Source organism: Taudactylus pleione, unplaced genomic scaffold, assembly GCF_031769625.1.
Source record: "Taudactylus pleione unplaced genomic scaffold, aTauple2 ptg000066l, whole genome shotgun sequence".
In the NCBI taxonomy this organism is placed as follows: domain Eukaryota; kingdom Metazoa; phylum Chordata; class Amphibia; order Anura; family Myobatrachidae; genus Taudactylus; species Taudactylus pleione.
Genome location: NW_028284468.1, coordinates 6,019,088 through 6,043,834, shown reverse-complemented (window position 1 = coordinate 6,043,834; position 24,747 = coordinate 6,019,088). Strand labels below are relative to the sequence as shown.

At 45.3% G+C, this 24,747-nt stretch overlaps 1 protein-coding gene across 1 annotated transcript in view; it reads right to left on the bottom strand.

Moving 5' to 3' along the window:
* Positions 1–2,298: 2,298 nt before the first annotated feature.
* Positions 2,299–24,747, bottom strand: part of LOC148534399 (uncharacterized) — a 43,908-nt gene continuing 21,459 nt past the window's right edge. Inside the window, exon 2 of the mRNA XM_088466795.1 lies at positions 2,299–3,237. Within this exon, the coding sequence (XP_088322921.1) occupies positions 2,299–3,213 (915 nt within the window). The 5' untranslated portion in view covers positions 3,214–3,237. The remainder of the gene's footprint in view (positions 3,238–24,747) is intronic.

The window sequence follows — 24,747 nt, the reverse complement described above, 5'->3', positions numbered from 1 at the left end:
TAACAGGGAGAGCAGAGCCGGGAGTCGGTCCCAGTAATCAGCTGTGTGGTCTAAACAGACCGCAAGCTGTTCACTGCAAAAAAAACAAAATAGTAAAAAAAAAAATTAACTTACCTGACTCCAGGGACCGGTGGTCGGGGCTCCAGGTGATGTCCTCCCTCCGGTCAGCTGGTCTCCCTTGCTGCACTGCAGCCTGGTCATCAGGTGATCGGGTCCCATTGCAGTATGGGATATCACCTGACCGGAGTCATGGAGGACATCACCGGAGGCTGGATCATGCAGGCAAGTGTAATTAAGGGAGGGAGGGTTGCAGGGGGGAAGGGTCGCAGGGGGTCCTTGATTGTGGGGGTGGGGCTTAGCGCCGGGGGGGTAGCAGCGGCGGCCGGTCGGCACATGCGCGGGCACTTTGTCACTGTATTTTTTCCGAAAATACCGTGACTAGTGTGCAGATGGGATCCGCAGGGACAGAGCTTTATCGCAAGCTCTGTCCCTGCAAGGGATTTGTAGTAAAACCCTGTGGTATTGCCTGAATTCGCAATGCTAATTCAGTCGTTAATATCACACTAAAATCTGCATTCAATATGCGGATTGTAGTAAATAGAGCCCATAGCCTGATATTTGAGAATGCGAATATTGACTTTTCCACTACATTGATAACATCATGATCTCTGGGCCTTAAGTGAAGGCAACTAAAGTGCTTTCCATCCTGATGGGCTTTCTATTATAAAGAGGATGGTCATTAACAAAGACAAAGTTGTGGTATGGATGGCAGCTCAGAAAGTGAAGTGTCTGGGATGTGGTCAGGAATGTGGAGCAAAGATATACAGACAATACAGGGATTGGCCAATGACATGGTCCCACCAATGTTCTTTTTTTTCTTCTCAAGTGCATAGAAATTTGACATTCCTTCCAGAGTTGGTGTAGTAGGATATTAGCTGTAGCTTAGTTATAATCGTAAGCTGTCCTTAAATAGAAATATTTATATTTATCCCTCTTTCTATGTTTTCTATATATTTATTTTCTTGATTACATTCTACCTATAACTTAAAATTAATAATAATATTTTGGTGATTATTGCAAAAACTATAACCAAGGTTTTCAGAGTAGATTTATTCATTAATAATTATTCCTCCATCTCTATCATATCACCAGGGGCATAAGTTCATGCCAGGTGCCTGGAGGCAAAATAGTTGTGGCCTCCTACTTCTGTCTCTCTAGCCCCCCTAGTGTCTCTCCAGCTCTAGCCAGCCCTCTTCTGTCTCTCCAGTCCCCCAGTGTCGCTCCAGCCATCATCACAGTGTCTTTCCAGCTCTAGCCCCAGCATCCCTCCAGCTGCAGCCCACAGGCACTTTCCTTTTCCTGGGTCTTTTGGCCATGGCTGCTCCTCTTCACACCGCCGCTCCTCTGCTTTTCAACAATGCGGCGTGATGTTATGATGCATGTCGCATCGATAATCTTCAGGCACCATCGGCGGTTGGTGCATTAAAGTTTTTTTGTTTATTGCAACTTACAATAAACAAAAAAAAACTTTGTTACACCATCCGCTGCCAGCAGTGCCTGAAAACACAAGACAGCGCCCCCCTGTACTCCACAGATACATCCATCTAAAACCGCTGCCTGCTCCGCTGTAGAGATCAGCAGGGTGCAGGCAACAGTTATAGATGGATTTATCTTTTTATCTTTGTGCACCTTGTAACCCCCTGCTTTTGGGCCTGCTCCCTGATGCCCCCCTGACATCTGGCTCCCAGACGCCAGTGATTCCACTGCCTCTGGGAGTTTCACCACTGCATGTCACATACTAATGAACTGTTTTGGCTATACTGTATCTTTATAGACTGTATTTTGCTTCTCTAGCATCTATACATTATTGACCTACTCCTTGACAGACATATATCAGGAAGTAAACCTAGGTTTACATGGACTAGACTTTGCAACACTATATGTTCCCGTATCAGACAAGAGTAATCAGATGGGCATTTTAGAACACCATAATTTTCTTCACCAAAAGGTCTTAAAACAAATATGCACTCAATCAGCCTAACATTAAAGTGAACGGAGAATGCAATTACCATTGACTGCTGAGCATTCTTATAACGCCCTTCCTGCTCCCAGTGCTTGTTGTGTGATATCACGGCATCACATGCTACAGAGGCGGGGAGTGATGGCTTAGAGCACAGAGGCGATCTGCTACAGCACTTTGTTCCACATTCAAATTAATATTAAGCTGCCTTGCTAAATCGCAAAACAGCAGACTTCTATAATGCTTGTGTGACCTTGCCTTTGGTGTAAAATATATGTTCATAGTGAATGCACTTCAGTGTGTCTTTCACCATATCTGACTGATACGTGCGCTAAACAGCAGAGCTGCCTCTCCATAATCTTGTTCCGTAGTTCTGTACATCTTAATCCATATACAGCAGGACTGACACACTGAGCAAATGAGAAAATAATAAAACTAGTAATTTCCAAAATGAGATACTGTCTCATGCCACCTATAGAAATGTTCACCAATGTTGGTAAGATGTGTAAACCAATCTGTAGTCCATGAATCATTATGGTTTTCCTGGCCTGGCGGTTTGAGTTAGTAAAATGTCCAGCTCGTATACCTTCCCTAACCATAATAATATAGGAAGCCAAGATAACACTAACTAATAGGAGGATGAAAACAACTCCAGTTATTCTTGCTAAGATGTTTGATAAAGTGGTTGGACAAGTTGGGTCCAAGCTTACAATGAACTCAGGGCCTCTCTCTATGCCCTCATAGACTAACGACACTGTCGGATCCAGCAGTGCAATAATCCACAAGATCATAATTATTTTAAATTTTACAGAATGAACAAATGTCAGGTATTTTAGAGGCCAGCAAACAGCAATGCATGTGTTCATTGCCATTAAGACAAGAAACATCAGGAGCCCCCTTCCAGTTGTTATTTGCACTGCAAAAATGATCCAGCAAGCAAGGACTGGGGCATTTACTTGGAAAGCTCGTATGAAGCTAAATATAGTTCCAAAGCCAAAGAATAAAGTCAAGCACACCAGGTGTTGGCACAAGAGAAAGTATCGCACTTCCTTCTTCAGGACGTTGTCTCTCCAGACAGTCTGTGTAATCAGGAGCGTGAATGCAAAGCAGACTAGGAAATCCACCAGGTAAACTGAAGCTTTTATTATATCTAAAATTTGACTCGAGTTTGAAACATTGGTGATGTTGTTCATAGTCTGGAGGTAATAAATTCAGATCTAGAAAAGAAAATAAAGACACTTGTTAAATGACTTAATATTTTGAATGTTATTCAGTTCATGCACATTAGTATTTATATATACCAGTAATGCACCAAATATGAGGCCAAGTACTTATCATTAGCACATCTGCACTCCATTGCCTGATCGCAATTGCATTCACTCACGGATCGCAGTTGCTAAAATATTCTAATGCCTTCCAAAGCATAGCCGAGCATAGGGACGCCCACTGCTGCCTTCTCATATCTGTCCAATGACATGAAACAGCGTAAACATCGGTACCATTGAGGCACATGTAAGTCAAGTCTGACCACCCGCAAGCACTACAGCTCTAATGACACGCTAAGAGCTCTCATGCCTCACAAGAGGCTAATTTATCCACACCCATGAAATTGCATTTAACAGTTAGACACGCCTTTGTTTTTCTAACCACATCCCCCTTACAACCCCCAAACGCTGACTACCTGTCACTCACTTTGCGAATCAGGGCCGGATTAACGGGGGGGGGGGCGACAGGGGCGGTCATCCCTGGGCCCCCACACAAAGGGCCCCCACATCCATCGAGGTTAAAGTGCGCCGGAGGATACGGAACCAGTTCCGCCTCCTCTGGCCCACCTCAGCCCGGCTCGCCAGAGGGTCAATTTACCCGGGCTCTCTCCCCTCAGCAGCAGCCGGTGCTGGAGCCCCAACTACCGGCTCACGCAGTGTGCACTATGGCAGAGACGACATGACATCTCTCCCATAGTGCAGAGGAGCAGCCGAGCGGACCGGACGGCAGTAGCGAACGTGGGAGTGGGGTTTAAGGTAAGTATTCATTCTTGGTTTTTTTTGTGTGCAGGCAGCTTTATTACTGGGGGCAATACGCGGAGGACATTATTACTGGGGACAATGCTCGGGGGACATTAATACCACGGGCAATACTCGGGGGACATTAATACCGGGGGCATTGCTCGGGGGCATTGCTACTGGGGGCAATACTCAGGGGGCATTACTACTGGGGGCTATGTTCGGGGGCATTACTACTGGGGCAATGTTCGGGGGGCATTACTACTGGGGGCTATGCTTGGGGAGCATTACTACTGGGGCAATGCTTGGGGGGCATTACTACTGGGGGCAATGCTTGGGGGCATTACTACTAGGGGAAATACTCAGGGCACATTACTACTTGGGTGTGGTGCATTACTACTGGGGCACTACTACAGGGGGCACTATTACAGAAGGAGCATTACTATTGGGGGCACTAATACAGGGCCATTACTACTGGGGGCATTTATACAGAGGGCTCCTCTAAAGGGGCACTAGTATTGGTGGCACTACCACAGGGGGCATTACTTCTGGGGGCCACTACTAATGGGGGCATTACTATTCAGGGCTCTACTACTGGGGGCATTTATAAAGGGGGCATTACTATTCGGGGCACTACAATAGGGGGCATAACTACTGGGGACATGACTACAGGTGGCACTACTAATGGGGGTATTGAATAGGCACTGCATAAGGGGCACCTCTCCTGGGGGCACTACTACTCTGGGCTCTGCATATGGGACACTACTACTGTGAGCACTGACATTACTGGGGGCACTGCATAAGGGGCACCACTACTGTGGCCTCTGCATAAGGTCCCCAATGTGCATGCCCCCAGTTTGTCCACATTTAATAGGGGCCCCCACATGTTTGTTGCCCAGGGGCCCCCACAGACCTTAATCCGGCCCTGTAGCGAGTGGTTCCTCTATATGAGTGTACTCACAATGCAATTGCTTCACGTGTGCAGTGTGGCAATAGCAAACAAGCGCTCAATCTGTGAAAATATAGCCTTAGCGAAAATCTCAGAATCAGGTCAAAGTGTGTACCCCAAAAAAATTTGTAAGTATCCCCTGGATCTAGAAAGGAGGGGTGCAACAGGCATATCTGATATCTGCCGCGGTCGCTCCTATTCCAACCACAAACAGAGCTGTCAGCTAAACTGTCAGATATACTAAGCTTGACCCCAGCCAATGGGCTACTCTAACACATATTTTTTGGGGCGAGGGATCTGTGTCACCCCTCACTGATGGCTTTGCAGGCTGATGGTTGCATATATGCAGTATGCTCACTGGGTCCAAATCCAGAAGCAAAATTATAGCTTTAGCTATTACTTTCTTTCTAGCACTTTGCCGGGGCAGAACTTTATCGAAGGCTCTTTCCCGGCACCCCAACCATGATACACGCATTCATTTTCAAGTTTCGCCATATTTTTCACCTCAGAACTGCATCAGAATTGGAGTTGGTGACAATATGCCCAATATTCTCAAAAATATTTATGACGTGTCTACCACCCAATTACTTGGTCACTGTGGTCATGAGAAACGTCATTTTGATTCCATCAAACCGTAAGGAACATTTGATTCCCAATAAATGTAGGGCCATCAATATATAGGCAGAGGGGATGCAAATGTAGGAGAACGGTGTATTTTGATCCATGTGTTGTGATAGTGGTGCTAGAAGTGCAGTGATTGTAGTCATAGAGTAGTAGTGGATTGTGTCCAGTTAACCTATCACAGTACTCAATTTGTTGGAGATGAAACTGTATTAAACTGACTGAAATCAAAATGATCTATCTCAGTAGGACATAAAAGCTAATGTAACAACTGGAAATTATAAAATAATTATACACATACGCTTATGTGATGTTTTTGAGGGCCAAAAATTCAGCGTCTGCAAGGGTGCAAATAGGAGGAGCTGGCTGGACGAGGGACATATCTTGCTGAGTACAGAATAGGCACAAGAGTGTGTCTACTTATTCACTATCATGCAAACATCTGCATTGTAGTCTACAGGGCCTCTGATAAATGGGAGAATGAACTACGAAGATGTCCTTGAGAGAGGTCTGTTACTATGCCTCCATGGTTATTTCGGGCTCCCAGACAAGTCCAGTCTTGCTCTGCCCCCCTCTCAGCGCATACATGATTTTTGGAAAGGGACTATGGGAAAAATGGAATTTCTAGTCACACTTCGAACAATAAAATATAAAAACTTTCATAAACACAAGTGTTTAATACAAAAATCATCCTGAGCTTTCATCCCATTGTCGAAGCTGAATAATTGGCTGAGACAAGATCAGTTTAAAATTGAAGCGTGCGCGACGCCATCTTGCAAATGGCAGCTAGACTCCATTTTAGAAACAAGAATCTGCAAGACGACATTTTGTGACCAGCGTCATTTCAAGTTACAACTCAGGAGCTAAGAACAGATGGCAATGTTTTTGTTAATCTACCAAGGGCAACTGGAAGAACAAGCTTTCTGAGTAAAAGTAAATAGAATAGACAATGGGTATTTTTACATACAAATTGGGAATCCCTGGATGCAGATAAAGTATAGTTGTGGCAATTGTAATATAATCCAGGCATTGATCTACACAATTGGATTTGTCTGAATCCTAAACAGGTCTTAGCCCCACACACAGACAGGATGGCCCCAACTTCACAGCTTGATTCACAGTTCACACAAGAGACTGGGAGAACAAAAGAGGTTTGTTCCTTTGAACACAGGACAGGTGGGGGCCTGCTGACAGAGGGCATGTGGAACTACAATGCTCAGCAATCCACACTGCTGGATGTTCACTTCGTGTATGAGAAATTATGCACTTAAATCTCACCCATTAATAACTAGCGTCCTTATATCAAACCCCGAATACCAACACATTACATATTCACACATAAGGTTCAATAAGCTCTAAAGTGTATGATTTAAGTTGGTTCAGTTAGTTAAATGCTGAGAAATAAAGATATTTGATAACTAAGGTATTATACATGCTAAACAAGTCGTGTTTGGAGTTGTACTGATGCGTATTCTTTTTACAGTATTCCGGTGTTATCGGTGAGGAGATCGCATCATGCATTCTCGAGTTATGGATCGCAGAGCCTACAAGCAAAAAAATTTATATTTTAGGAACAGCTGTTAGGATGTTGCAGGGGGCGTGAAGAGGAAGATCCCCAGCTGTTAGAGGCAGGGAGAGTCTTTTTGAACCAGCCTGTTAAATGTGCTGTAACAGATGCTTCTCCCCTGGGAACCAATGATATCAGCAACAGACTTCCCTATTGTCCTCTTTATTCTGGGGGGGTATAAATATGAGTGCACGAACGCTGGTTCTCAGTCTTCATGCTGAACGCTGTATGACTAGGGGTCTCTTGCTGATGCCTATCTCCGAGTCCGGAAGCGCCTGCGTATGTATACTGTACTTGGGTCTGTATAATTTTCCTTTTGCGCCTAAACTGTGTCTTGATCAATTGCGTGTAACTGTCTGAACTTTTACCTGAATATCACTTGTGCTTTGGAACCACAGATTCCACGTCTAAGTCTTTATTTATGGTATGACTGCGTACACAAATTAGCGTCATCCTTAGAGGTTTATAGGAAGGATTTTAGAAGGTACAGGCAGGGGTATATAGAGGTTCATTTTAATATCAACAGATGGGGGCTCGTCGAGTGAAGTCACTTACCTACTCACATAGCACATACTTCTAGCGATATCTCAGCAAAGGGTGGAGTGGCCACATACAGGGTTTTCCTGTAACCGCTTTGTGCTGAAAGATCGCTATCTGTTTTCGTGTGAGCCAAGGAAGCTGACTAGAATCTAGGGACAAGAAAAAAGTTTATTTTCCTTTGTTGATAGAACCTAACGCTTAGAGGAGTGCCGCAGTATTGAGTACGCGGCTGAGACGCATTTTTGCGTACGCAGTTAAAAAGTCATTATACGGTTGTGCAGTAGTCGCATTATTGTGTATGCGGCTGGTCGCACAAAAGCGTATACGCACTTCCGGTTCTGCTGCCAGGTGTTTTAACAAAGCCGTTGAGGTTTACCTTTTTCAATTATTACCAATATCTGGGTTAACGTTTATTTTTCTGCGCAGGAAAAAGTGTGTAACAGTGAATGTATTGTTGATAGGGGTAATTTGTTCCCTACAGTTAAAGGTACCGTATGACCTTTAAGGGCTAAGTGGTAGCCGCTCGGTAAGCAGCTTACCGTTCAGTACATAGAGCAGGTGTATGGTTTGTTTTTTTTGTTAGGGACCAGCTCTCAGTGTGACTGCAGTGTTCAATAATATTTGAGCATTTTAGTTGAGCCGCACTAGGTGTGATTGTGATCTGAGAGATAATAGGTGAGCGGGGGCATTTAGAATTTCTTCCGCAGGTGAGCGGGGGCATCTAGAATTTCTTCCGTAGGTGAGCGGGGGCATCTAGAATTTCTTCCGTAGGTGAGCGGGGGCATCTAGAAATTTCTTCCGTAGGTAAGTGAGAGTATCTTGATTGTCTTTCACCAGTCTAAATCTTTATTGAAAAGTGTAGGATTGTGTCCCAGAATGGGAGCCATGCAAACAGTAGAGATGTTAGACAATAATGTGCTGCTAATGGAGGCGCCGATAGGATCGTCCCGTTATATTATGCATACTAAGTACGGTACGACTAGTCGCACAATAGCGTATACGTATTTCCGGTCTTGCTGCCACATGTTTTAAAACAAAAATTACTTTATCAATTGTTGCCAATAACTGGGTTAACGTGTATTTTTCTGCGCAGGAAAAAAGTGTGTAACTGTGAGTATTTGTTTAGGGTGTAACACGGGACCTAAATGTTAAGGGTATCGTAGGACCCTTAAGTGCTAGGCGCAGGAGTTGGACTAGTGACTCGGTAGCAGCTTACCGTTTACTTTACACAAAGCAGGTGTATGGGTTGTTATTTTTGTTAGGGTTCGGCTCCCAGTGTGATTATAGTATTCAGTAATCAGTGTGTGATCTGTTAGGCTTATTTGAGCACTATAATTGAACCGCATAGTTTTGGGATAAACTGTGATTGTGAACTAGTGAGAGAGTGGACGAAATCAACTGGAAAACAAAGGGTATTTATTGCCCCCTAGCAGTTGGAAAGTAATCAAAAAGGGATTTCTGAGTGGAAGCGGCCTTTCTTCCATAGGTGAGTGGAGGCGTCTAGATGTCCTCCATAGGGTTCGTGGATACAACTTTTTTCCAAGATATCTGCAGGTAAGTGAAAGTATCTTGACTGTCTTTCACCAGTTTAAATCTTTATTGAAAAACGTAGGAGTTGTCCCAAGATGGGAGCCACGCAAACAATAGAGATGTTAGACAATGATGTGCTGATAATGGAAGCGCCGCTTGGATCGGCCCGTCGTATTATGCATACTAAGTACGGTGCTTATGCAATAAGGTATTGTGATGTATGGTTTAAGATAACGATGAAGAGTTGTAGACCGTTTCCCAGAATTGGTAGTTATGATAAGGATGTATTAGAGAATGTCCGGGATCACATCAGTTTGATGCGCTCCCAAGAGAAAAAGGTTAAATATTTTGAATGTTTAAAACTGTGGCAGCATGAGAGGGATGCGTGGCTTAAAAATGTGCAAGCGACGCAAACTAGCGTCGTGAGCACATTGCCAGAAAATACATCCGCGACGCTAAATTGCAATACGGGCGAGCCGAAAAATTGCGCAAGGTAGCATCGTGGAGAGTATTGCCAGCAGTTCACGCTCACCTCCCCCACCTTATGTGGATGGAGGTGCATATACAGTTACCAAAAATACCCATAAAAATGTAACAAGCAACTTGTACCCTCTCTTAAGCAACTATAAAGAACATGTACATGATATGGATGATGAGCCTATTGTAATGTCTGCCATTTCCCATGCTGTGCAAATGATAGATGCTGCATCACCACAATCATGGGTGGTGCCGCCATCTCCATCGGTAGCAGCAAGGGAAGTGTTAACACACTCTGCACCCGTAGAGGAAGTTGTTAATACCATACGTAGCAGCAGCAGATTAAACCCCCAGCCAGGTAACCAGGTCAGAGGTAGCAACGCTGCCGGTCTGCATCCTATTCGGACGATAACTGTTCCGAATGGAAATGCAGATGCGAACTGTGTAGTGCACCCGAGGGAAGTAGTAATGCATTGTCCATGGACAAGAGCAGAACTAAATTCCATCATAAATGATTTCCCCGATCCCAAAAAGGAATTAGCCAAATGTCAAAGATTTTTGAGAAATTTGGGTAGTTCACATGAGCCCACTAATAAAGATTGGCGTGTGGTGTTAAGGGCCTGTCTGCTACGCAATACCGACGTGACAAAATTTATCACGGATTGTGTATTGGATGGTGACGTTCCCTTAACAGACCAAGTAAACCAAGGTAACATTTCCCGCATTGTAACTCAATTGGGTATATATTTTCCAGTAGTAGTTAACTGGAACAAAATCTTCACAATTAAGCAAAAGGAGAGTGAAGACTATTGCGACCGGGCTCTGCAGGCTATCACCCAGTACACTGGGATAGAAGATATTAAAGATAGCACTCACCACAGGGGAATGATAGTCACTGTACTCATGGACGGTCTGAAAGACGATTTAAAGATTCGGGTTCAGACCTCACAACCTGGCTGGTGGGGACTCACAATAGATAACCTCATAGAGTCTGCCATAGAACATGATAAAAATATCACAAAGAAGAGAGAGACCCAGAGCAAAAAACTAATGGCTGTCAGTATCCAAGCTCTGGAAGGAATGACAATAACATCACAGCCAACTGACACACCTGCACCTGAACAATTACACGTCCTCACCAATCCCACACCACAGCAAACACATCCTTACCCCACATATCATACACAACCACAGGCCTCATACTACCCACAAACTTCAATCCTCCCACAATACCCCTATCCTTCACATCCTTACCCTCCCTAACCTTACCCATACCCACCATCTTTCCCTCTTGCTCAAATCCCACAACAATCTTTTCATCCACCCCGTTCAAAATTATGTTTTAACTGTCACCAAGTGGGACACATAAGTAAGTACTGCAAAGTGAAGAACACCACACAGGAACACGAGTTTCCCATGGGTTCATAGGTAACCCCAGTATCTTCTCCCAGGCCTTATTTGACTGTTTACAATCTTTTCAACCTGCCAATGTATCTGTTCTAATGTAAAATGTGGACGATTTATTGTTGTATTTTAGGTCATGTTTAAAAATGATATTAAACTGTTGTGCTTTATCTCCCACTCATAGGACACAAGGTTGCTAAGGATAAATGGCAGCCATGCCAGGCTAATGTCGAATACTCGGAATACTATCCAACCCAGTGGCACAGACATTATTTAGAGCAGTAGCTATTAATAACAAGATTTAATTGCAGGAACCTGTATGCAGATACTATATCCGTAGAATTATTAAAAAATTATAGGGGGACTTATTTTACAGGTGACGTTTCCAAGAACATGCGTAAGATGATGGGTAACAACACTAAGATTATCCCAGACTGTCTTTTCCTTTATTTGCCCCCCCTTTGAGATACTGTTCAAACAGGCAGCCTCATGTGAAAATATGATAATGAGGTTACTGTGCAGGGTCTCACGAAGATGAATGAGAATAACCGAAATTGAAGGTGTTATTAACTAACATGTCTAATGCAACCTGTCATGATGTCAAATCTGGAAGAATTTGTTATGATCCAAATTTTTTTTTAGCTCAGGTTGGTTGACTGATCGGTGGAAAGGTCCGTATCTGACGATACAACATCCTCAAAGGGTGGCCGGGGAAGATACGTGGGTCCATTCCACTCACTATAGGGAGGTTAACCAACCGGTGGAGATACAAGGCAGAGACAAGGCCGATAACGTGGACCTGTCGATTGCGAGCTTGTGCATGGAAGGATTAAAAAGGTGACGGTGAGATATCTGAGCTAAAGAAATTTGTAGATCAGTGCTTCCAGCAATGGAGTGGTCTGCTGTGGTTATCCTAGTTATTTTTCTTTCCAGAGTTTTGTCGTGATAATCTGTTTGGGTATACTCAGTGTCTGTGATGGAGGACCGATTGAGGAAATGGGAGCTGATGGCAGTGCTGATGGAGTGGAGTCAGGAGGAGTGCAATGCCAATCAGGGGAGTGTCTGACCAATTTTAGTATTGTAATTGTTATGTTATTTGGGAAAAATACGTCCAGAAGTTATGACCCTCACACATGTTGAAATGCTGGGTATACATAAAAACACACCGTCACCCTATCTTCACACACAATATGAACATAGAGGCAAAAGAAATATGATGCGTCCGGTGTGTTCCTATTGTGTTGAAGTGTGGAAAATGTAAAAATTAAAAATAGAGTAAAATGAATGAATGAAATTATGATAGTGGCCAGTATGAATACCGAGGTAAATATAGAACTGCATTACAACCCTGAGCTAGGAAATACCATCATTTAATGTATTATATTTAGACATGCATAGAATGTATTATTGAAATGTTATTTTTAAAACACCTCAGATAATGTAAAGTCTAAATTCCCCTTCAAGACTGCTTTTATAAGACTGGTGCATCCCCACACCTTTCACATGATCTTCCAAGATCTGCGGTGTGCGTATAATAATAGTTGTTTTATGTCCCCACTCAGAGACACATTATTGATGGATTAAGAACCACCTTGTGCCATCCCATGATAACACTAAATAATATGTGAATGTAAACCTAAATTAAATTCTAATAGCAGATTGTGATAGCATGTTGTTTGCTATCAAAGGGTGGACCGTCAAAGCTGAATAATTGGCTGAGACAAGATCAGTTTAAAATTGAAGCGTGCGCGATACCATCTTGCAAATGGCAGCTAGACTCCATTTTAGAAACAAGAATCTGCAAGACGCCATTTTGTGACCAGCGTCATTTCAAGTTACAACTCAGGAGCTAAGATCAGATGGCAATGTTTTTGTTAATCTACCAAGGGCAACTGGAAGAACAAGCTTTCTGAGTAAAAGTAAATAGAATAGACAATGGGTATTTTTACATACAAATTGGGAATCCCTGGATGCAGATAAAGTATAGTTGTGGCAATTGTAATATAATCCAGGCATTGATCTACACAATTGGATTTGTCTGAATCCTAAACAGGTCTTAACCCCACACACAGACAGGATGGAGCCAACTTCACAGCTTGATTCACAGTTCACACAAGAGTCTGGGAGAACAAAAGAGTTTTTTTTCTTTGAACACAGGACAGGTGGGGGCCTGCTGACAGAGGGCATGTGGAACTACAATGCTCAGCAATCCATACTGCTGGATGTTCACTTCGTGTATGAGAAATTATGCACTTAAATCTCAGGCAGTGGCGGAACTCCCGGAGACAATGGAGTCATTTGCCGCCGGGCGTCAGCCCTGAAGGGGGCACCTGGCTCCATTGTCCCTGGGAGCTGCATGGAGAAGGAGCGCCGCTGATCGGCGCTCCACCTCCATTGGCGTAACTACGGAGGGTGCAAGGGGTGCGGTCGCACCCCCTGCACCCTCCATTTTCCGGGCGCCCGCTGAGTGTGTTACCAGCGGGTGCCCGGCTCCTATCCTCCTGGCGGTAGCCGGAGGACGGAGCTCCCTCCGTCTTCCGGGTCCCGCAGTGCACTATGGGAGTGACATCATAACGTCACTCCCATAGTGCCGAGGAGCGGACGCCGGGGACGGAGCCCAGGAGTGAGCTCTGTCTTCCGGGTCCCGCAGTGCACTATGGGAGTGACATAATGACGTCACTCCCATTGTGCCGAGGAGCAGACACCAGGGATGGACGGCAGCAGCACTGGAGCGGGGATAAAGGTAAGTGTTTGTTTGTTTGTTTTTTTTGTGTGTGTGTGCGCGCGGTGGGGGCCTTCACTACTGGGGGCAACTACAGGGGCTAACTACAGGTGCCTACTACTGGGGGCAACTACAGGGGCTAACTACTGGGGGCAACTACAGGGGCCTGCTACTGGGGGCAACTACAGGGGCCTACTACTGGAGGCAACTACAGGGGCTCACTACTGGGGGCAACTACAGGGGCCTACTACTGGCAACTACAGGGGCCTACTACTGGGCAACTACAGTGGCCTACTACTGGGGGTAACTACAGGGGCTCACTACTGGGGGCAACTACAGGGGCCTGCTACTGGGGGTAACTACAGGGGCCTCACTACTGGGGGTAACTACAGGGTGCTCACTACTGGGGGCAACTACAGGGTGCTCACTACTGGGGGCAACTACAGGGGCCTCACTACTGGGGGCAACTACAGAGGCCTCACTACTGGGGGCAACTACAGGGGGCTCACTACTGGGGGCAACTACAGGGGGCTCACTACTGGGGGCAACTACAAGGGGCCTCACTACTGGGGGCAACTACCGGGGGCTCACTACTGGGGGCAACTACAAGGGGCCTCACTACTGGGGGCAACTACCGGGGGCTCACTACTGGATGTACTGCATAGGGGGACAATTACTGGGGAGCACTACATAGGCGGACCACTACTGGGGGCATTATATAAAAGGAACTGCATAAGGGGGGCGGTGGCAGCTGGGGCTGGCATAGGTGCTGGGGGGTGGTACATTTTAGTTTGGGGGGGGGCACCAACATTTATCTTGCCTCCGGGCACCTGGGATGAAGTTACGCCACTGGTAACAGGAGTAGACACTGGAACAGGTTTAAACTGAAAGGTGTTTTGTTTAATGTAAATGTTGGTAGACATGAACAATAAGATAAACTAAAGTCCAGTAAGAAGACACGATTTGAGTTTGCCAAAAGGCATGTGGGTAATTCCCCAAATGTATGGAGGAAGTTGCTCTGGTCAGATGAGACTAAAATTTTACTTTTCGGCCACCAAGGAAAATGCTGTGTCTGGCACAAACCCAACACATCCCATCACCCCAAGAACACCATCCCCACAGTGAAACATGGTGATGGCAGCATCATGCTGTGGGGATGTTTTTCAGCAGCTGGGACTAGGAAACTGATTTGAGTCAAGGGAAAGGTGGATGGTGCTAAATACAGGGATATTCTTAAGCAAAACCTGTTTCAGTCTGCCTGTGATTTGAGACTGGGACGGAGGTTCACCTTCCAGCAGGACAATGACCCGAAGCATACTGCTAAAGCAACACTCGAGTGGTTTAAGGGAAACATTTACATGTGTTGGAATGGCCTAGTCAAAGGCCAGATCTCAATCCAATTGAGAATCTGTGGTCAGACTTGAAAATTGCTGTTCACAAGCGGAAACAAACATGAAGGAGCTGGAGCAGTTTTGCCTTGAGGAATGGGCAAAAATCCCAGGGGCAAGATGTGGCAAGCTCATAGAGACTTATCCAAAGCAACTTGCAGTTGTAATTGCCGCAAAAGGTGGGTCGACAAAGTACTGACTTTAGAGGGGTGAATAGTTATGCATGCTGAAGTTTTCTGTTATGTTGTAGTAAATGTTTTTTGATTCACAATATAAATATAAACACAACTTCACAGTTGTAGGCATGTTCTGTAAAATAAATGATGCACACCTTCAAACAATCCATTTTAATTCCAGGTTGTGAGGCAACAAAACATGAAAAAAGCAAAGGGGGGTGAACACTTTTGAGGAGGAAATTAATTGTAAAGCTAATTCTGTGTCACAGTTCAAGATAATATAAAGACACTTTGTACAGGCCACATTATTTCTCTCCAATAATGTATGATCATTTGGGGGGATATTAACCATTTAAAACATTGTTGTTTTTTTTAGCTGATCTATCTAACCTCATGGAAATCCAAGGGGATTTCTAATTTCCATAATGATGTACAGTAACTACAAATTTGCATTATGTTATTTAATTTCAGCCACATCTTTGACAGACTGCACTTACAGTATAATAGACAGGTCAGATCACATCCTGAAATCTACTTTTCCTCTTATCCCTGAGGAAGTCTGGGCCAGACCAAATGAAACGTGTTTCATTTTGATATAAGGGCAGATGGACAGGCTGTACCTACATTTGAAGGGTATTGCATGGTTTCCCAAACAAACATTATATTTAGAATCAAATTGTTTTGCATGTATTTAATGTAAAATACTAATGTTACAATGCAATGCAATATGATTTAATATTAGTGATGTGTCCAAAGCAAGTACATTTTTTTTTTTATCATATTCCAATTACAGCTCAAACACCTCTGAAAACCTCCTGTCTGAAAAAACATGAAACACATAAAAAAAATTTATTTTGTTTTGTGCCACCTTTGGAAGCTATTCAAGTGGCTGGGTGCTGTGGAAATACAGACGTGGATAATCAAGTTTCTGGAGCTATACATCAATGATAGGGGGATGTATCATGCCTTGGAGAAAGATAAAGTGGAGTAGTTGCCCATAGTAACTGTCATTTATCTAGCACAGTCTTTGAAATGAGAATAATAGTGTCTGCGATGGATAGCTCCAATTGCAAGTTCTGCTGGGGTCGGAGAATCTGGGAAATCCAACATGTTGGAAATCCTCGATTTGCTAATCCAAACCAAAAAATTATCCGGATCGGCGAGTCAGGGATTTATAACATGCTGTTTTTCCCCTGCCGATGGATCGCCAATCATCGATGGCTGCCAATCTGCGAATTGGAACGATGAATGGCGGATCCGATAGCAGAATTGGGGCTGTAGCTGTATGACCCACATTTGGAGCTTATTGGTTGATTTGGGCAACTACTCCACTCTATTTCTCTCCAAGTATTGAAACATCTCCCACTAAGTGAGTACTCACGTTTTGTCTGTACATATGCCAGTCGTGCTGTCTGAAAGTGTTACATTAAAGGATATTCGTTCCTCTGAACATTTGCAGCTCTACATAGAGGCACTATGGACAGGAGGTACTTCACCTCTCCTCTTGGAATACAAATGTACAATCTGCCCTGAGACACAGCAACTGGGGAGATTTTCTGATTCCATCATCACTTGCATAAAGATTGAAATTTAGAGAATCGCAAAAGATCAAATCCCAATCGAGCACCATGCGAGTTTAAGGTGCCAATGAAGATTATTACTGCACTCACACACATTGTCCATCTGTTCAATATAGATATTAGTCCATGAGCGTCACTTTATCATTCGTGATTAGTTTACTAACCCTATGTCCTTTTGTCTGTGTGTGCTTCATGTAATAATATTTATTTGTCCATACTGGTTTAATTGTGGCCACATATCAGTGCAGCCAACCTTGGGGCCTGATTTGGCGCTTGCGTAGGGCCCCTTCTGCTCATGTGCAGAACAGGTCCTGTGATGTCACACACAGCTTCCCTAAGCCTCTGCCTGATTGACAGGTAGAAGCATTTGAGGGGCAGTGTGGGGGTGGGATGGGAGTGTTGCCCCCATTTTCTGGGAGTGCTGAGGCCAGAGTTTGCATCCATGGACACAGACTTCCTGGCCTCTCAAGAAGCCAGGAATTGGCCAGCTGGTGTAAGCCGAGGCTTATTCAGCTGGCTGATGCCGGGGTACATCACGACCATTGGTCGCAATGGTGATCTCAGGCTGCAACCTCGATCGCAGTGCTGGGATCACAGAAGCTGACAGGAGGCATCTCTTCTCTTTAGACGCCTTCTGTGCATTAGTGGACATTTTAGATGGACAGTATTGCACATGCGCTTTGCCTACTGTATATGCTGATATCACCACTGCTGCTCATTCACTTGCAATGGATGCCCTCTACTCCACCATCACAGTTCTTTCCTTGCTCACTTCTTACCTATCCATCCACTCCTTCTAGTACATCCTTCCCTGCACTCCCGCTATCTACTGGGGTCCAACAAGGCTCTGTTCTTGGCCCTATGCTTTCCCCACTGTACACCTGGTAAACTTGGTAAATGCACTTATTTAGCTCCAGTACAACCTCTAAGCGGATGACGCACAAGTGAATGTCTCCTCCCCTGACCTCTCCCCTTCTGTACTGTCTCATATGATCCTCTGTCTCTTTACTATCTCCACATAGATGGCCCAAGCTACCTAAAGCTCAATATGTAGGAAGTAGAAAGTATCATCCACAGACATATTAAGAGAAGAAGGGGCCTGTGTGCAGTTTCCGTCTGGGGTCCCCGCCGTCTTTACCCAGCGACCGGCAGCACACCGAGTGCAGCAGACTCCGGGCACTAGAGTAGACTCTACTGCTATGACAGGCAGCTTCTACTACACATGCACAGCTCACCGGGAAAATGGTGCTGCAGCCGTTTTCCCAGTGATTTCTCTAATGCGCCTCTGCAAAACGCTGGGAAAATGGCTGCGGCGGCCATTTTCCATGCAATTTGTACAGCGATGCTACTGCCAACACGGGACTCCGAAGATATAAATATGTAATAAACGGGTGCAGGGTGTGTGGTGTGGGCCCCCCAGGGGCCCGTGTGCACCACACACCCCATTATAGATACACCCTATCATCCTACCTCTGCCCACCATTCATTAACACCTAAATTCAAATCTTCCTCTGTTAGTAACAAAACAATTTCCTCATTCTCCCAAGTCCATTGCTTTGTTGTTATATTTGACCTTTGCTTAACACCTCACATCTAGTCTCCCCTCCAGTCCTATCACCTGCACTTTCAAAATAGTGCTAAAATACATCCCCTTCTTCACCAAGATGCAACCAAAATTGTGAAGTATATTCTCATTATCTCCTGCATCTTTTATTGCATTCTTCTCCTATCTGGCATTCCCATCACCCATACTGTAGATGATTACTGTATTTCAATCTGTCCTAAATCATAATCTTCCTATCTCACCACTCCACATTCAATGCATCAGCCTGCAAATTTTTACACTGCCTTCCCATATCTTCGAAAGTCCTGTTCAAGTTACTTACCTTTACCTACAAAGCCTGCAACAGAAGTGCAACTGAAGCCTCAAAAATCTCCCCCTCACACCTTCTTAGACCTACATCCGACCTGCTCCGCACCTCTCGTCTACAAGACTCCTCAGTGGAAGCCGGTTTTTTTTTGTTCACCAGTAATGCTGTCCCCAGTCAATATGTTGCCAGCATTATGTCGACCCGAGAATGCCGATACAGTTGTAATGTTATTTTATAGCATTTTAACTGTGTCATCATTATAACTTTAAACATGATGCTTTATAATTGTATGTATTCCTTCTCCCATGCTGCGCTACCTATTTGTGCAATGATCAATAAGCCTTTCCTACAACATTCAAAGCTTTACATTCCTCAAATCCCACATCCTTATAACTACTAAATTTGCCACCTATTCATCTCATTGTAGCTCCTTACAGATCAATGGCAATAATAAAATACATATAATAGACTAAATAATCGTAATTACTGTAATTTCACAGATTTTGGATTCCAGAAATGTAAACATATGTTAATCTCAGTCTTGTTATTATATAACATACTGCACTATGGGCCTGATTCAGACCCGCTCGCGAGCGCTGAGCGCTCACAAGCGGATCGATGTTGCTCTAGTGCGCATGCGCACGATGGAGGCTGCTCCGTCGTGCGCATGCGCGAGACCCGAATAACGACGGCAAAGCCGTCGTTATGGGTCTCGCACCAAAGGGGGCGTGCTGTCGATGGTGATTAACAGCACGCCCCCTTTGGTGGGCGTGCTGGGGGAGTGGCTGCCCAGACGGAGGCGTTCCTATGGGAACGCCTACCGTCTGGGGCCGGCCCTACTGACATCACTAGTGATGTCAGTGGGAGTGCTTTTGGCTCTGATAGAGCCAAAAGCACTCCTGGGCTTGCGGAAGCGAGACCCTACCTCAGGGTCTCGACGCAAGCCCGATGGTCGTGATGGTCTTCACCATCGCGACCATCATTTTGGCCACTCGCTATAGCTGTGGGTGGTCACCCACAGCTATGCGAGCGGCCAGGAGGCCGCTCCAAAATGAAGGAGGGACGGCCCTGATTCAGAGCAAGCGCTCTGTCAGAGCGTCCGGCTCTGAATCAGGGCCTATGTGCCTAAGCTACACTTTGTAACTCATCAATACCTGTTATTTACATAAGGAAATTAGACTGAAAAAACATGTGCGGTGCAAATTTATCATGGTAAGTGTGTTTGCTTTGTTCCGAATAAAGCATTTGGAAATTCTCCCATAGAAATCCTGTGTTTGCACCAGCAGCTTATCTTCAACAATATGTATCAAGACAGATCCATGGAACCTTAGCGCAAATGGAGGCACTGGTGGCTCTAGGAGAGGGCAAGCAGGGCTATTGCCCGGGGTGCTGCGGCCTGAGGGTGCGGCCGCAATCACCGTGCTGGCACCGTCTAATATGACGGCGCCTGTGGAGGCACCCGTTCTTGTCCAACACTGTTTGATGTGCAGGGAACAACTGCACATCCCAGTAATAAACTGCAGCGGTGCCATGATGTACAGTTGTTCCCTCCCACTGTCTTCCTGAAAGCCGCATGACATCGTCGCGCATGGCATTCTGGGAGTGGCCGTGGTGTGAAGAGGATAGAGTCGGAACAGCAGAAGGAAGAGGGACCCATTTGCCTTCCCAAGGTAAGTTAAAGGCTAAACGTGCCCCTCCCATACAAACGGCCTCCCCCTGGTCAAACTGCGCCCCCCCCCCCTGCGTGCAGCGCAGTATTAGTATTTTATTTTCATTATAATCTTCTTTTCCCCAACTATGGCCAATCAGGCCACACACCCTGAGCTCAGGACGCCAATGGAAACTTTCACCTTGAGCTCTGGAATATATAGAACCGGCTCTGAATGGAGGTGTCTATGGGCCTGATTCAGCTTGAATCACTATTGCGAGTACGTACGCACGCAGTTCAACTGCGATAGTATGCTAATTCACTGCGATCGCTATGCCACCACAGCACGACATAAGGGCACCCACTTTACTTTACACAAATCCGTAATGTTTAGCACAACTGCGAAACCATCGGTAACATCGAGTACTATCGCAGCCTCACGCACACTTGCACAAGGTCTGACCTTACTCAGAAATTGCTAACTTCAGCGCCCGCTATGAGGCTTCAGGCTGCGTAGGGCATCACAGTGGATAATTTATGCACGCCTCTGCTACGGCATTGAAATGCACTGGCACACCTGCGTTTCTCCGACCACTCCCCGTCACCACCCACAAACGGCCCTTCCTGTCAATTACTCTGCGATGGGTCTGCGTAGTCACTGTAGTGGCTGGTTCAGGCACTTACACTGCAATGCATACGCATGCGTTGTACGCAGCAATTGGCTGATTGCATGCGTATTAGCAGCTGCGATCCAAGCTGAATCTGGCCCTATGTGTTTATAGACATAGGGCCTATAGACTTAAGAGAAAAACTAACGTGTTTATAGACTTAAGAGAAAAACTAACGTCCCGACTTAGAGGTGGACGCGCTGCCGATATCGGATATCGTGGAGCGTTTTTTTGTTTCTGTGCATGCATCTAAGTCACTCTGAGCATCCGTCCTAATTGTGTCCGTGCAGAGTCGCAATTCTAATATCAGGTGCAGGGAGAAGTGTAATGAAAATGTAGTGGGCGTTCCTGAGCGGTGACAGGGGGGTGTCTTAGTGCACGCCCAATTATGGTCCATCTTATGGGAGTGTTGTGGGTGTGTAGGGGAAGGTGGAACTACTGGCATAACTATGCACAACTTTATATGGTAATACTATAGAGAGGGCATGGTTAGTCCGGTGCAAGATCATGGCGATCTGCTTCATCTGTGCCAATTCTTACTGTGAAATAGAAACATTATGGTATGGATTCAGCTGCTGGATCCCTAGCAGTAAACAGAATAACAAGCTTGTAACTTTTTTCTAATTGGTGATTGTTGTCCATTAAGGTATGAAGCCTTCACTATAGCTGTGTATTGCTACGATCAAAGTTAATAAACCCTGGGATAAAAGGTTTTGTAGACATGTATATGATAGGTGCAGGGGCTGATTGAGCTGTTTGCTCAGGGAGACTAAGCATATTGTGGAAAGAAATCTAGATAACAGTATTGGCAAACACACAAATGAAACTTGCATCACTGTGCTGTTCATAGCTACTGTAAACTGTCATGTCACCAATCAATGCTGCATAAGAGACCCAAACAGATGTTTCTATACTGATGGGGAAAGAAGCTGATCAACGCCACAAGTAATGTCCAAGCTGTCATAGATTGTCAGCTTTCTGGGTTGTGTCCAGGGCCGGCCCGAACCTCAATTTTTGGGTAAGCAGATATAGATTTTGGCTCCCCCTGTTGTGTATCAAATATCGGGAGTACATGTAGTAATAATGTAACAATGACAAAAGGGAATCTGTTGATCAAAAGACTAGCTTTATATACACATGGTTATAATCAGTGGCGTAACTACTGCCCCCGCAGCCCCCGCGGTGGCTTGGAGGCGCTGGGTAGCTTTGGGGACGACGGGGGCGGAACTCCCGTGACTATGGAGGGTGCGGTCATACCCCCCATCTGCCTATTCAAACCCCCGGCGGCAGCCGAAGACGGAGCTCCCTCCGTCTTCCGGGTCCCGCAGAGCACTATGGGAGTGATGTCATGACATCACTCCCATAGTGCCGAGGAGCGGACGCCGGGGTATGGACGGCAGCAGCACTGGAGCGGGGATAAAGGTAAGTGCTTTTTTTTTTTTTTTGTATGTGTTTGTGTGCGCGCGGGGGGGCAGAACAACTACAGGGGGCTAAACACTGGGGGCAACTACAGGGGGCTAACTACTGAGAGCAACTACAAGGGACTCACTACTATGGGCAACTACAGGGTGCACTACTTTAACGGGCACAATTACAGGGGGCCCTGCATAATGGGCACTATTACAGGGGGCATTGCATAAGGAGAACTATTACAGGGGGCATTGCATAAGGGACACTAGTATAGCGGGCATTGCATATGGGGCACAACTACAGGGGGCACTACTTTAATGGGCACAACTAAAGGGGGCCCTGCATAATGGGCACTATTACAGGGGACATTGCATAAGGGGCACTATTACAGGGGGCATTGCATAAGGGAGAGTAGTATAGGGGGCATTGCATTTTGGGGCACAACTACAGGGGGCACTGTATAAGGGGCACTAACTTGATTCACACAGTTTACAGGTTATAAACTATGTTCCCAATAATCTGGTTCTACACGGACATAAAAACTGTGCAACCTGTCTTGAGCTGAGGTGACAGACTGGCAGGAGCAGAGAGGAGGGTTGGTGAAGTAGATCTGTCAGGGTCGGATGTAATGGGCATTACTGTTTGGCATAATGTGTATTTGGCATTACTGTGTGCACAATGTGCTATTAGGGGCATTACTGTGTGGCATAATGTGTAAGGGGCATTACTGTGTGGCATAATGTGTTGTATGTGGCATTACTGTGTGGCATAATGTGTTGTATGTGGCATTACAGTGTGGCATAATGTGAAATAGGGGCATTACAGCATGGCATAAATTTGTTATAAGGGCTTTACTGTATGTCATTATGTGTTATATGTGGCATTATTGTGTGGCATGTGTAAGGGGCATTGCCATGTGGCATAATGTGTTGTAAGTGGCATTACTTAGTGTGTCATAATGTGTAAGGTACGTTGCTATTAGGGGCATTACTGTGTGGCATAATGTGTTGTATGTGGCATTACTGTGTGGCATAATGTGTTGTATGTGGCATTACAGTGTGGCATAATGTGAAATAGGGGCATTACAGCATGGCATAAATTTGTTATAAGGGCTTTACTGTATGTCATTATGTGTTATATGTGGCATTATTGTGTGGCATGTGTAAGGGGCATTGCCGTGTGGCATAATGTGTTGTAAGTGGCATTACTTAGCGTGTCATAATGTGTAAGGTACGTTGCTGTATCATGTAACCACACACCTTAAACGTCGTCTTTGGGTGTGTTTGATCTTGGGCAATTTAATTTAATACTATATCCAGCGGCATCACTAGGGTTGGTGTAACTGAGTGCAGTAACTAATGATGTCACCCCACATGGACCATCTAATGTATCAGACCATACAGAACCCTTATACTGGGCATACACTTTACAATTATCTGTCAGATATCTGTCCAATCTGGGTGGTTGGAATGAAATTCTGGTAACGTATAGGATCATATGACATTCAACCATTTGCTCGCAAACACTAGAAAACAGACAAAAATGGTGCCCTACCCCGGATTGTCATTCTTGATTCAACGAACAATGTGTGAGGTATACAGGCAGTGGCTGTGGCACTGGCACCTGGCTGCGGAGCAGCATACAATGACTCAGTGTGACTCATTATAATGCTGGCGGCTGTGGGGGACAGCACAGCGGCGGGACTCAGGGGATGACGCTTGGCACCGTATGTAGCTGCGTACCTGGCATAATGAGCCGGCGGCCCTGGTTGTGTCTCTGGGCCTGATTCAGCAAGGATCGCTATTCTGCTTATACGCACACAACGCAGTTGCTAATATCAGCGGTGATATGTAAATATTTGCATTCACATTGCGATCACAGCCTAACATAAGGACGCCCACTTCCCCTTACATCCGTATACTTGGGCAAAATAGCAAAACAATCGGTAACTTCGAGTAACTTCGGACCCTTACAAACAGTTAAGGCAGGTCAGACCTCACTCAGGAATGCTCTTGAAACGGCGTGCAAACGCACTGGCACTCCTGCGTTCAGCCGACCACCCCCTTCCTTGCTGTCAATCACTCTGCCATGGGTTGGCATAGCCTCTGCGATCGCAGGGAATCAGTATGGAATCCCTGCTGCCAGGCAGTTCGATTCCCGGCAACAGCAGCCC